The 14,091-nt window shown below is 53.1% G+C and overlaps 1 protein-coding gene across 1 annotated transcript; it reads right to left on the reverse strand.

Moving 5' to 3' along the window:
• Positions 1 to 11,165: 11,165 nt before the first annotated feature.
• DUSP9 (dual specificity phosphatase 9) lies at positions 11,166 to 13,818 on the reverse strand. The gene is made up of 3 exons (XM_057718803.1): positions 13,446 to 13,818; positions 11,745 to 12,194; positions 11,166 to 11,491 (listed from the first exon to the last, which is right to left on the reverse strand). Exons 1-3 carry the CDS (start codon positions 13,816 to 13,818, stop codon positions 11,166 to 11,168), a joined length of 1,149 nt encoding a protein of 382 aa, XP_057574786.1.
• Positions 13,819 to 14,091: the final 273 nt, after the last annotated feature.

Below are 14,091 nucleotides of genomic sequence, written 5' to 3' on the forward strand. Positions count from 1 at the left end.
TCCCGGGACCCTGGCCAGACGGAGCGTTTCACAGAGCGTTTCCTTGTGTGGAAACGCTCTGCCGCCCCAGGATCCCAGGCTGCAGGAGGAGCTGCTCGGCCAGGAGAGGGCGCCGCTGGGGCCTCAACCCCCGTGCTGGGTCGTGGCTTTGGCACTGCTGGGCTCCTGGGCCCCTGGGGAACCCGGGCTGGGTGGGTCGTGGCTTCTGGTGTGAAGAGTGGCAGCTGGTCTTCTGGATGGGGCCGGGCTCCAGAGCCGGGCCTTGCTGGACCTGAAGCCTTTCCTGGCTCTGCTCGGCCTTTGTCCTGCAGCCAGCAGGGGAAGACTCCTGGGGCCTCCCAGGGTTCTGGCTGAGCTGGCCACCCCTTCGTCCCACCGTCACCCCTGCCCACTGGCCCCCGCCAGCCTGCGCCTTAGAGCCTGACGGAGAAGACACTTCTCCGTGTCGACCTTTGGGACGTGAGGGGAGACTGCGAGGCCCAGAACAGGGCTGGCCTGGGTCTTGGGGGTGGGGCTGGAGAGGGGCCTGGCTTCCACAGAGGAGGGTAGCTGCGCACAGCACGCCCCCACCCCCGGCCGCCACTGGTTCCCAGTGTCCTCCCACCCACGTCCATGCACACACCCTATGGGCTCCTGAGCCTGGAACAAGTCCCAAGGGGGTAGCTAGCTTCATCCCGTCTAGGCCATCGTTTGCTCCAGGCTTTGGTGTCACACAATGTGGTCCTACCATGCCAGCTCCCCCTTCCCTGTCCACAGCCCAGGGGCCCTCAGGCTGCCATAACCTTGGCCACGTCTTTACAGCTTGGCCTCTTCACCTCCAACGACCTGTCCTGCCTCCCCTTAGCCTCCCACTTGGGGCCTTGTCATCTCCTGTCCTGCCACCTCAGACATCCCCTTCGCTGACTCTCCTATCCCGTTTCGGTTGTTCATGCTGGTCTCCCAGCACACCCACTTTTTCTCGTTTTTGCCGTCAAGATTGATTGGGTCTCTACTCTGTGCCAGGCACTGGGGCCACCAGCCGAGGTGCCCACCGTCACGCAGGAGGCCCTGCAGTGGAGGGGGTGGGCTTACTCAGACGGTGGGAATGATCTGTGTGGGGAAAACAGCGGCTGGATGCTTAGGGAGGCCCGAGCAGGAGCACCAGAGCTAGCCTTCCAGAAGCGATCACACTCCTTCAGTGGAGTCGGGGCCCCAGCTCTGGGGCAGTGACACGGTGCAATTTGACCTCCCGCCAGCAAGAGGCACCATAGTCACATTTTCCCACATCCATCAGCCGCCCGTTGATCCTTCAGCACCTGGGGCAGCTGCTCAAAACCATTTCTCCTCCACCACCCCACAAAATCCTGCCGCAGGGAAGTCCTCACCTGGGGGAGAGGCCTACGGTGCCCATCTGGGCGCAGGGAGACGGGGGACCTGCAGATCAGGCAAAGGCACCATTCCTTCGTCCCTCTGAGCCCTTCCCATCTGAGTGGGCAGTTTGCAAGAAGAAAGCTTTGGGTCACCCAGGCTGTGGGAGAATTTTGGACTCAGAGAACAGGAGGTGCTCAGGTACCGAGGCTGCTGACGGAGGCACTAGCCAAAGTGGAGCCTGGCAGGGTGAGAGCTGGGCCTTAGTCTCTGGGCAGTGATGAGCCACTGGCGGGGTGGGAGCCAAAGGTCGCCCTTGTCTAGGCTGCGGAGGTGCTGAGCTGCTGTGAGTCCGGAGCCAGGGCCAGAGGACTGGCCTTCCCAGGTGTCAGGGACCAGACTGGCGTTGAGGGGGGAGCCCCTGTAGGCATCGCGAGACAAAGCTGTCTCCCTCGTTCTGGGACACGCACGCTCTGTCTTGGGACACACATGCTCTGTCCTGGAGTGACCTTGTGGGTGTCAGGGGTTCTGGGGATGCTCAACCTGTGGGGCCACGCTGGGGATGGCGAGGCCGCGGCGGTGGTCCTGGGAGCTCTTGAGAAGTCAGTGATGGGTTGGGGCTGGAGAATGAAGGAGAGCAGGTCTGGGGTGGCCCATGCGTTTCTGGGTGGACCATGGAACCATTCACCAAGAGGGCTTCAGCTAGGGTGGGTTTGGAGGAGAGAGAACAAGATTGGCTTTGGACGTGATGAGTTGGAGGTGCCTGAAGGGGTGTGGAAGTAAAGCAAAAGAGACGTGTTCCTCACCCTTCTCTGGCCAGAAGGATTAGCTCCGTGGTGAGTCTTTTGAAAAATGTTTTGGCCACACCGTGCAGCTTGTGGGCTCTTAGTTCCCAGACCAGGGGTTGAATCTGTGCCCCCTGCATTGGAAGCGCAGAGTCCTAACCACTGGACGCCAGGGAAGCCCCAGTGGTGAGTGTTAACGGAGCACGTCCTGTGTGCCAGGCATCCGTGTTAACGCCAGCCTCGACGGCCAGGTCATGACTCTCGCTCGTCACCTCCGCCTTCCGTCCGGAGGCGCAGAGGCCGTGTAGCTGCGCCAGGCCCCGCAGCAGCCTTGGGCTCCACCCCCTGGCAGGCTCTGCGCAAGTGAGGAAGGCTCACTGGGGACATGAAGCGCGTGCGGGGACTGGGGGAGAACACGGGGCAGCTATTCTCCACCCTTCTCCTGGTGAGCGCAAACTGTCTGTGTGAGGAAGGAGGAAGAACACGGGGCTGGGGGCCGCCCTGGATTTGAGTTTCATCCTTGCAGGAGGTTTTGTCGCCTTTAACACCCTCTGTGCCTCTATTTCGTTGAGTTAATTCCCTGTGAGATGGGAACCTGGGTGGTGGGGTGAGCCCCTCTGGGGTTCTGGGCAAGGCAAGAGATGGAGGGGGCCTGTGCCAAGGCGGCTGAGGAGGGACTAGAAAGATGGAGGTTGGTCATGGTGGACTGAACGGGGGGCTCTGAGGGAGTCTAGGAGAGAAGCAGGTCTATTCAGGAGGTGAAGGGGCCAAGCCAGGCCCCTGTCAGGACTCTACGCCCAGCTCCTCCCTGCTAGCCACTTGGCAGGCCCATGGCAGCCATGCTCTCTACCCAGCCCCACCTCTGTCCAGGCATCCCTGTCTCCAGCCCTGTCTCCTCAGGTGGGCAAGACATGAAGTATGGAGTGTTTGGGAAAAAACCAAATAACCCGATTTGGCTGATTGCAGATGGTTGTGACAAGTGCTTAGAGATTGCCCAGAAAAGTGAACTTTCTCAAGGGGGCACTGGAGGGTTTTAGGTTTTAGGATGATGATGAGATTAGATTTTTGTTTTAAGAGACTTTTCCAGTATTTTTCAACCCTATATGGCCCCTCTTGATAAAGACAAAAATCTCACCTCTAGATTCCACCCCCGCCCAAGCCAGATGAAGATTTCAATAGGTCCCCCTCATGCCAGCTAGCCCAGCCTGCCTCACGTGATGTCCCAGTTGCTTTTTCTCATTTTATCCTTCTAGTTCTTTCAGCTGTTACTTTATGTATTTTTTAAAAAACAATCCAATCTTTTTCTTTCTTTCTTTCTTTCTTTCTTTCTTTCTTTCTTTCTTTCTTTCTTTCTTTCTCTTTCCTTCCTTCCTTCCTTCCTTCCTTCCTTCCTTCCTTCCTTCCTTCCTTCCTTCCTTCTTTCTTATTGGCTGCTTTGGGTCTTCATTGCTGTGCGTGGGCTTTCTCTAGTTGCGGTGAACGGGGGCACTCTTCGTTGAGGTGCGCGGGCTTCTTATTGCGGAGCATGGGCTCTAGGCGCATGGGCTTCACAAGTTGTGGCGTGTGGGCTCAGTAGTTGTGGCTCACGAGCTCTAGAGCACAGGCTCAGTAGTTGTGCCGCATGGGCTTAGTTGCTCCATGGCATGTGGGATCCGCCTGGACCAGGGATCGAACCCCTGTCCCCTGCATTGGCAGGCGGATTCCCAACTACTGTGCCACCAGGGAAACCCCTGCTTTATGTATTTTTAAGTTAGGTAATTAAGTGCAGATGGGTTTAGGATTGCTATGTATTTCAGGTAAGTTGAATATTTGGTCAAAATGGAGTAACATGCATTAATACTAGTAATGGTTTTGCCTTATAGTTGACTTATACAGTGATAGTAGCATAGCAATTGTATCTTTCTTTTGGCGAATACTTGCCTGGCATATCTTGTTCAATTCTTTTCGTTTCAAACTTAATTTTTTTTTCACTGAGGTATAATTCACATGCCACAAAACTCACCCTTTAAAATGTACAGTTTATTGTTGTTTTGGTGTACAGATGGTCCCTGACTTACAATGGTTTGACTTACGACTTTTTGACTTTGGTGATGGTGCGAAAGCAATACACATTCTGTTGAAACTGTGCTGCAAATTTTGAATTTTGATCTTTCTCCGGGCTAGCCATACGTACTGCAATCCTCTCTCATAATGCTGGCTAAACAGCTGATACACTTATGACCACTCTGTACACAGACAGCCATTCTGTTTTTCACTTTCAGTATAGCACTCAATTACATGAAATATTCAACACTTTGTTGTAAAATAGGCTTTGTGTTAGAAGATTTTGTCAAAGTGTAGGCTGATATGACTGTTCTGAGCACGTTGAAGGTAGGGTAGGCAAAGCTATGATGTTTGGTAGGTTAGGTGTATTTAAATGCATTTTCGACTTAGGATATTTTCAACTTATGATGGGTTTATTGGGATATAACCCGATCAGAAGTTAAGGAAGAGCTGTATTTACAGTTTACATTATCACGATCTAATTCTAGAACATTTTCATCTCCCCAAAGGAAACCCCTGTACCCGTTAGTGGTAACTCCGCATCCCACTCCACCCCCCAGCCCCTGGCAACCACTAATCTATTTTCTGTTTCTATGGATTTGCCTATTTTGATACTTTACATAAATGGAATCACAATATGTGGGTCTTTGTGTCTGGCTTTTTTCATTAAGCATCATGTTTTCAAGGTTCATCCACGTTGTAGCATGTATCAGTACTTCATTCATTTTTACAGCTGAACAATGTTCCATTGTATGGGTAGACCACGTTCTGTCTATCCATGCATCCATTGATGAACATTTGGGTTGTTTCCACCTTTTGGCTATTGTGAATAGTGCTGCTGTTATCATTTCTGTGCAACTTTTTGTGTGGACATATGTTTTCAGTTGCATTATTTGATAGAATTCACCATTGAAGACTTCTGGGTTTGGATTTTCTTTGTGGGAAGATTTTCAATTACTAATTCAACTTATTTGTTTATTATAAGTCTATTAAGATTTTCTATTTCTTTTAAAGTCTATTGTGATCATTTGTGTCTTTCCAGTAGTTTGTCCATTTCATCTGCATTGTCTGATTTGTTGGCATAAGGTTGTTCAACATTGCCTTAGAATCCTTAACATTTTTATAGGTCAATAGTAATGTCTTTCTTTTCATTCTTTATCTTGGTAATCTTTTTTTTTTTTTTTTTTGGCTGCACTGTGCAGCTTGTGGGATCTGTTCCCTGACCAGGGATTGAACCCCAGCCCACGGCAATGAAAGCACTGAGTCCTAACCGCTGGACCGCCAGGGAATTCACAGGTCATCTTTTTTTCTTGATCAGTCTAGGTAAGATCAACTTTGTTGGTCTTTTCAAAGAACTAACTTTTCACTGATTTTCTGTATTGTTTTCCTGTTTTTTTAAAAAATAATTCATTTATGTATTTATTTATTGGTTGCATTGGGTCTTCATTGTTGTGCAGGCTTTCTGTAGTTGCAGTGCGTGGGCTTCTCCTTGCAGTGGCTTCTCTTGTTGCAGAGCACGGGCTCTAGGTGCACGGGCTTCAGTAGTTGCAGCACGTGCGCTCAGTAGTTGTGGTGCACAGGCTTAGGTGCTCTGTGGCACGTGGGATCTTCCCGGACCAGGGATCAAACCTGTGTCCCCTGCGTTGGCAAGGCGGATTCTTAACCACTGTTCCACCACGGAAGTCCCTTCTGTTTTCTGTTTCATTCATTTCTGCACTAATCTTACATCTGCTTGCTTTGAATTTAGTTTGCTTTTCTTTTTTTAGTTTATTAAGGTATATCATTTGGCTGTTGATTTGAGACCTTTTTTTTTTTAAATTAGGGTAAAGTTGTTTTACAATGTTGTGTTAGTTTCTACTGTACAGTGAAGTACAGTTCCCTGTGCTGTACAGCAGGTTCTCGTTAGTTATCTATTTTATACATATTAGTGTACATATATCAATCCCAGTCTCCCAATTCATCCCGTCCCCCTCTTTCCCGCTTGGCATCCATACATTTGTTCTCTACATCTGTCTCTATTTCTGCCTTGAAAACTGGTTCATCTGTACCATTTTTCTAGGTTCTACATGTATGTGTTAGTACACGGTATTTGTTTTTCTCTTTCTGACTCACTTCACTCTGTATGACAGTCTCCAGGTCCATCCACGTGAGACCTTTTTTGTCGTTGTCATTGGTATAAGCATTTAAAGGTAAATTTCTCTTGTAAACAATATATAGTTAGCTGAATCTTGCTTTTTTGAACCTGATTTTTGATTGGGTGTTTAGGCCCTGTGTATTTAATGTAATGATTGATATGACTGGATTTACATTTGCCATTTTGCTATTGGTTTCTCTGTATTTCCTGTCTTTTGGTTCCTCTCTTCTTCCTTGACTGCATTCTCTTGTGTTAAATGCTTTTTCGGGTACCATTTTATTTCTGCTGTTGATTTTTAAACTATATATATTTGAATTACAATTGCATTACAATATGGATCTTAAGTAATCACAATCTACTTCATATTAATACTCATTTAATTTTGGTAAAATGTAGAGACTTTGCTCCAGTATAGCTCCATTCCTTCTTTCCTCTTTTGTGCTATTAATGTCATGCATATTACAGCTGTGTAGGTTATAATAAAAACTCAACAGTACAGTGTTATAGTATTGCTTTGTACAATCATGTCTTTTAAAGAAGTTAAGAGAAGGAATAAGGAAAAATATATTGAGAGACATTTATATTAATCCAGATATTAATCATTTTTGCTGCTCTTCATTTCTTCTTGTGAATTTAAGTTACTAACTGGTGTCAGCTTTTTTCTCCTATTGCTTTCAAAATTGTCTGTCTTCAGCTTTCAATAATTTGACTGTGAAGTGTCTATTACTAACTCTGTTTTTATCTTATTTGGGGTTCATTGAACTTCTTGGACCTGACTAATGCTTCTCATAAAATTTTGGACATTTCTATCATTATTTCTTCAAATATTTATTCTGATCCTTTCTGTCCTCTTCTTGAAAACCTCCCATTACACATATTTTAGAATGTTTGATGTTCCACAGGTCTCTGAAGCTCAATCATTTTTCTCTCCGTTCTCCAGATTGGATAATTTATATTATTGATCTGTTTTCAAGTTCAGTAATAATTTCTTACGACACCTTTAACCTACTCTTTAATACTTCTAGAGTAGTTTTCGTTTCAGTTATTGTACTCTTTAAATCCATTGTTTCCATTTAGTTATTGCTTCATAATTTCTGTATCCATATTGAAAATATCTATTTGTTGATTAATTGTTGTCATACTTTCCTTTAACTCCTTTAAAAAATGATTTATTTATTTATTTGTTTATTGGCTGTTTTGGGTCTTTGTTGCTGTGTGCAGGCTTTCTCTAGTTGTGGTGAATGCGGGCTACTCTTTGTTGCGATGCGCAGGCTTCTCTTGTTGCAGAACATGGGCTCTAGGTGTGTGGGCTTCAGTAGTTGTGGCATGAAGGCTTAGTTGCTCCATAGCATGTGGGATCTTCCCGGAGCAGGAATTGAACCCATGAGCCCTGCATTGGCAGGCGGATTCTTAACCACTGCACTGCCAGGGAAGTCCCCTCCTTTAACTCTTTAAACATGGTTTCTTTTAGTACTTTGAACATATTATAATAAGTGCTTTGAAGTTTTCATGTGCTAATTCCAACATCTGGGAACACTCAGAGACAGTCTTTCTTCCTTTCTTTCTTTCCTTCTTTTTTTTTTTCTTTCTTTCTTTCTTTCTTTCTTTCTTTCTTTCTTTCTTTCTTTCTTTCTTTCTTTCTTTCTTTCTTCTTTCTCTTTTCTGTCTTTCTTCCTTCCTTTCTTTCCTCCTTCCTCCCTCCCTCCCTCTCTCTCTTTCTTTCTTTCAACTATGTATTTATTTGGCTGTGCTGGGTCTTAGTTGAGCCACACGGGATCTTCGTTGTGGCATGCAGGGTCTTTTGTTGTGGCACGTGAACTTTTAGTTGCAGCATGTGGGATCTAGTTCCCTGACCAGGGACTGAACCCAGGCCCCTTGCATTGGGAGTGTGGAGTCTTAGCCACCGGACCACCAGGGAAGACCCCAGAGATGGTTTCTATTGACTGTTTTCCCTAATGTGGGTCACACTTTGCTGTTTCTTTTTAAGTCTTGCCATTTTATTTTGGCTGAAAATTGAATATTTTAGGTAACATTTTTCATCAACTCTAGATTCTGATATTCCCTTTCCTCCTAGAAGTAGTTGTTTTTGGCATGTGTGCATGTGTGTACATGTGTGTGTTTTAACTTGTTTCTTTGTTGTGTAACATTTCTGGACTAAGTCTGTGAAATCTGTACCCCCCCCCCCCCCACTGCAGTGTGCAGTCAGTGGTGTGTCTGCTGAGTTAAAAAAAATAGTCCAGTTTAAAATTTAAGCCTGGTTTTCTAGGGGCTGCCCCTGTAGCTGCCTAGCTGAGTGGCCAGCCAATGATTGGACAGAAACTGTGTTCAAACACCTCAAGCCACTAAGGCTTGTGTGCTCTGCTGATGGATCTGTGTGTGGGAAGGGGAGTTCTTTCAATGTGCAGGCTATTTTCAGGCCTTTCCAGGGTTTTCTTTCACAGCCTCAAGGTAGTCAGGAGTGCATGAATAGCTTGGGACCTCTCCATTCTCCAGCTAGTCAGGAATATGCTTGCCCCAACCACATTCACAACCTGTCTAGTAGAACTGAGCTCTTGGCCCTTCCCTGTTGGTCTGCTCCTGAGAAGTTACTTCAATTGACAGTGCTCTGTGTGTGGACACTGCCCACCACTCCAAACTGACTTAGCCGCCTTCAAACCTAGGTGGAGAAGCTGCTGGCCTTCATGAGCTGCCTTGTCCTGGCAGAACCTCTATGCAGTGTAGTATCTTCAGATCTCTCTGGCTCTGACCCCTGTGTCCATCATCACATCTCGTCTCACTCTCCTGCCTCCCTCTTTCCCTTATAAACGTGCATGTGATGGCATTTAGGTCCCTCCTGGAGAATCCAGGACCATCTCCCCATCTCAAGTATTCTCATCATTTCTGACCTCGGAGGCTTTCTCTTATTTTCCCACCAGCTCAGCCATTCATTGAAACATGTTTTAGACTTCATTCTATGTTTTAGAGGTTCTGGACCAGGACAGTTGCTCTGGACACGTGGTCCATATAGCTCACAAAGTCTCCACTGCCTTCCTACACTGCTCTTGTTTCCACCCACCCTCTAGTTTCCAGCCACTTCCTGCCGTGTCTCCGTCACCAGGAATCATGGCTTTAGAATGACCACTTCAGCTACAGTGTGCATAAAGCACTGGAGGCGGCCAGAGCTGAGGCTGGGAGGCCAGGGAGGAGCAAGCCCCCACTGTCACTTCAGGAGGCCCAGTGGCCTCTGCAGGCTCTCCCTATCCCCAACCCAGGCCTTCGGAGTCCAAATTCCACACTGTGTCAGCCAGAGGGACACATGCTTGGACGTGCAGTCTTCCTGTGTCACTCACCAGCTCGGGTCCTCCTGCAGCTCCATCTCCTCATACTGGGGCTTGGGTTTGACTCCACAGAATCTCGGGGCTCAGCTGTCAACCCCCCATGGTCACTTCTGGGTCCCTGCTACCCTGTCTGTCTGCTACACTGGATACCTGGCATCATTTGCTGCTTCACCAGGTCCTAGTCCTGCGCCGTGGGGCACAGAGTAGGAGCTCGATGGGTTGTGGGCGAATGGGCAGCTGAGCCAGAGTTTGGGCCGACAGGCAGCGTGGGTGCCAGGTGGGGAATGACATGGGGGTGGGGTGATGTGCGAGTCCCCAGGTCTCCCTCTCCACCTTCCCCCCAAACTCTCCGAGGTGCTCAGGAAGCCGTTTCCCTCCGTTCAGGATCTTACAGAAACCATTTATTCAGGAACAATTAAAGAAAGCAACCGTGGTGTGGATTCCCAAGGGAGAGATGGCCCTGCTGGGGGGACTGCTGGCCCTGGGCCGGGTCCATAAGCGGGCTGGCATGTGTGTGAGTGCTGACACACACGCACGCGCACACACACACGCCGCCCATGAGGGGTATGCACTGCAATGAATGACTGTGTGTGTGCAGCTTGGCCCCTTCCCCGCCCCCCCCAAACCAACCACGGTTGTGTGGGACCCACAGCAGCAAAATCCAGGCCTTCTTCTTCCCCTCCCCCACCCACAGCTCTTGCTTTGAGACCCCATCTCCTCTGGCGGCAGTTTGACCACCCTCAGTCACAAAGAGCCCCAGTGATCCTGTCAAGACATCTGGGGGAAGAGGAAAAAAAGCATCTTTTCAAATGTCAAGTGGATAAACAGTCAGGGCGCCAGATGTGCGGCCGGGAACCTGCCCAGCGGCTCCTAGGCCGGCGCCCTCCCCTCTAGCACTGCCCAGCCAGGAGCCACCCAGAAAGGGGCTGTCCCCGTGGATGCTAGGCGGCCGCTGCGCGGCCAAGGCCATGTCCCCTGGGAGGCCCCCAGTCCCAAGAGGCCCAAGCCCTCTGTGGAGGAACAGGGGGGTGACTACACTGGTGCTGGTGGTGCACCCCTCCCTCTAAGGAGCCACTTCACAACTGGGATGGGCCTGGGAGCAGGTCCCTGTGGCAGACGAGGTGGACGGAGCAGGCCCGCGCCCTTCCTGGAAGGGGAAACCACAGGGACACTGGGGGCCTGGCCGAGCGGGCCGAGCACGTGGGGCCTGGGCCCCGGGAGCCGGCTGCCACCTGGAAGGGTCCCTCGGAATGAGAATCGCCACCCCCACCCCCCACAGGAACAAGTAACAGTCGCAGAAGAGGCAGGTTCTGGAGCGGGGTTCCGCCCAAAAAAGGCGCGGGTCGGGCCGGTGGCCGGCGGCCCGGCCCATAGGCACGTTTAATAGGATTCCCGTGGATGTTTCAAGTGGGTAGGACAGGTCTGAGGTATTGTGCTCCCCCCCCCACCCCCCCCCTCCTTAGGCCGAGCCCCCTCCTGCCTCCTCCCCAGCACGTGGGTGGCGGAGCTGGGTGCACCCGCTGGGGGCGGCCTGGGGCCCTATGTGGCGTCCAGCTCGAAGACACCGTCGCTGGTTGGGGTGGTAAAGAAGGAGGGTGGGTCGGAGGCGGCCGACTCCTGCCCCCCGCTCCCCCCCTCCCGGGTGCGCCGCTCCTCCAGCCGCAGGCTGCGCTCGAAGTCCAGCAGCTGCCCCATGAAGTTGAAGTTGGGCGAGATGTTGGACTTCTTCCGCTTGACCAGGTCGTAGGCATCGTTGAGCGAGAGGTGGAGCTTCTGCATGAGGTAGGCCACGGTGACGGTGACGGAGCGGCTGACGCCCGCCAGGCAGTGAACGAGCACCCCGCAGTTCTGGGACAAGGCCTCGTCTAGGTGGGGACAGAGGGGGGCCCGCGTGAGGTGCCGGCGGGGGCATTCTGGAGGGTCCCTGGCGGCCCCCGCCCCGTCCTCCAGCCAGTGGCCTCCGGGGGCTGCCCCAGGGCTGCCTGGACCCCGCAGGGCCATCCTGGCTCCGAGCTCAGCCTGGAAGAGGAGCCCAGGGGAGGGAGAGGGAAGACGTGGGAGAGGCCAGGAGCCAGGCCTGGGGCTGGGGAGGGCGGGGCGAGCGCAGAGTGGACTCACCGATGAACGCGATGGCCTCCGGAAAGAACTGGGACAAGTTCTGGCTCCAGTGGTCCGAGATGGGGATCTGCTTGTAGTGAAAGTCGCCGTTCTTCTCAAAGAGGTTAGGCAGGTTGGGGGTGACATTGAGGATGTAGCGGATGCCCAGCTCGGCCAAGCTCTCCACATTGGCCGAATCCCGGGCACTGCCCAGGTAGAGGTTGGGCAGGATCTGGACAGGGAAGGACGGCAGTAGCCCTGCCGGGGGCGGCGTGGCACCCTCCGAATCCAGGCCGCAGCTCATGGAGTCACGGTCGGGCTCAGATTCCGCGTCGGAGCAGTCGGAGCCGAGGCACAGGCCGCCCAGCCCCACCACTGGGCTGGGCACTGGGGCCATGCTCGGGCCGCCACGGCTGTTGAAGCTGGTCTCACATAGGTGAGGGCACTCGACCTGGAATCTGCTGAAGCCACCTGGGAGGGGACAAGGGCAGGGTCCCGTTGATCTGGCCTCCTGGGCAGCCGAGTGCCCTGGTTGGGGCTGGCAGATGTCTCCAAGGAGAACTCAAAAGCCAGCAGCATGACCTCTCCTGGTGTCCCCTGTGGTGTGCTCAGCACTGGTGGCTGCTCCTCCGAATGGCAAGTGCCCACTGCAGCTGCAAGATGCTGGGCCCGGGCAGAGCCACCCAAAGAGGATCTTACACCCTCAGGCCCAAGCCAAGGCAGGCACGAGGGTTCAACAGAGTTTAGATGTATTGCCAGCCTCGGGGAGGACAGCGGCCATCAGTTAAAAAAGAGGAAAGGTTCAGATGTGAGTTCTCTGCCTGGGTGTCTCCTGGTCCAGCTCGACCAGGAGTACCCTGAGCTCAGGGGCCAGGTCACAGCCATGGCTGTGCTCTCTTCAGAGAAGTGGACCCGAAGAGGCAGAGAGCCCGGGAGAGCGCAGCATTCTACCTGGACGGTCCCAGAGTCCCAAGAAGTGAACATCTCTATCTACAGAAAACTACTGTTTCCCCGGGGATGGGGGTGGGGGCCTGGAAATCCGACGTTTTATGTAGTTCTGTGTCCCTGTGCATGCAGAATGGAGCAAGGGACTACAGTCCAATGACCCCCGCATCGATGGGGAGGTGGGGACGGCTGGCTCTGTAGGTTCACGGGAATCTTGTCCCTACCCTGGGTCTCCGGGGGTGTTTGGCTTGGCAAGGAGCCAACACGCCTGTATCAGCGCGTCTGCCCTCCACCCCCGAGCCCTGCCGTGACCATGGCAGGCAGCAGAAGGGGTGGGGGAGGTCTCCGCCTCCTCCTGCCTTCACTGCCTCTCTCCCTCTCTCTTCCCCTCCCCCTTCCAGACCCTTTGCAGAGCGGGATTTGTTCTCTTGTGGCTCCAGCCTCCTTCACCCATGGCTGAGCAGCTGGGGGAGGGGGCACTAGGACAGGATGGGGGCTGGGAGCCGGCCCTGGGTACTCCGTTCTTGAGCATCCAGGGAGCCAGGTCAGGTCAGATTCTCCCCATTTTCCAGACTCAGAAACTGGGGCTCCCAAGAGTGAAGGACTTCCCCAAGGGCATGCTCGGGGAGGGGAATCTCACCTCCACTTTAGACAAAATGAGGCCGGGCTTGTCCAAGGTCAAAGGAGTTATGAATGCCCTCAGAAGGTGGGGCCCTGCCCTCCCTGGGCCGGGGTCCTCCCCAGGCTGGTGCCCACCAGGCCCGCACCCGCACCTACCCTGTAGGTAGTAGGCCAGGTAGCCTTCCTCCCGCAGCTTCTGGAGCAGGGTGCCCAGCACCGACTCGGCCTCCCACTCCTCGGCCTCGCCCTCGGCCTCCCCGCGCCGGTGCCGGCCCCCGCCCTGGTCGTACAGGAGCACCGGGGCGGGCGGGGGCGGCTGCAGCGGCGGCCCCGGCAGGAGCGCGCGCACCGACAGGCTCCCCCGCCGCAGGCGGCGCAGCAGCAGCGCCGGCAGGGCCACGCTCAGCGCCCCGCCGATGCGCGCCGACTCGTACAGCTCGCGGCTGCGGCAGTCCAGGAGGAGCAGCCGCGGCCGCGGGGGCGACAGCTCCCGGCGCAGCCACAGGCACGAGCGGCCCAGACCCTCCATGGGCTCGCGGCTCCTGGCACGTCGGGCCTCCGGAGCTGCAGAGAGAGGACAGGCGCGCGACATGAGCCCGCGTTCTTCCAGCCCGGCCGCCGAGGGGCGCGGGCCCGGGTCCTGAAGGCGGGCGCCCCTCTGCTGCCCGCTCCCCTCGCGCCCCTCCCACAGTCAGCGTGTGCAGAAGGGCGCCCCGGGGCCCCAAGAAGAACGCCCCAGGCAGCTACTCGAGCGCCCGGCGCTGCTCCGGTCCCGGGAAGCGAAGTGTGAGAGGTCCCCCAG

The sequence above is a fragment of the Hippopotamus amphibius genome, chromosome X (assembly GCF_030028045.1).
Source record: "Hippopotamus amphibius kiboko isolate mHipAmp2 chromosome X, mHipAmp2.hap2, whole genome shotgun sequence".
In the NCBI taxonomy this organism is placed as follows: domain Eukaryota; kingdom Metazoa; phylum Chordata; class Mammalia; order Artiodactyla; family Hippopotamidae; genus Hippopotamus; species Hippopotamus amphibius.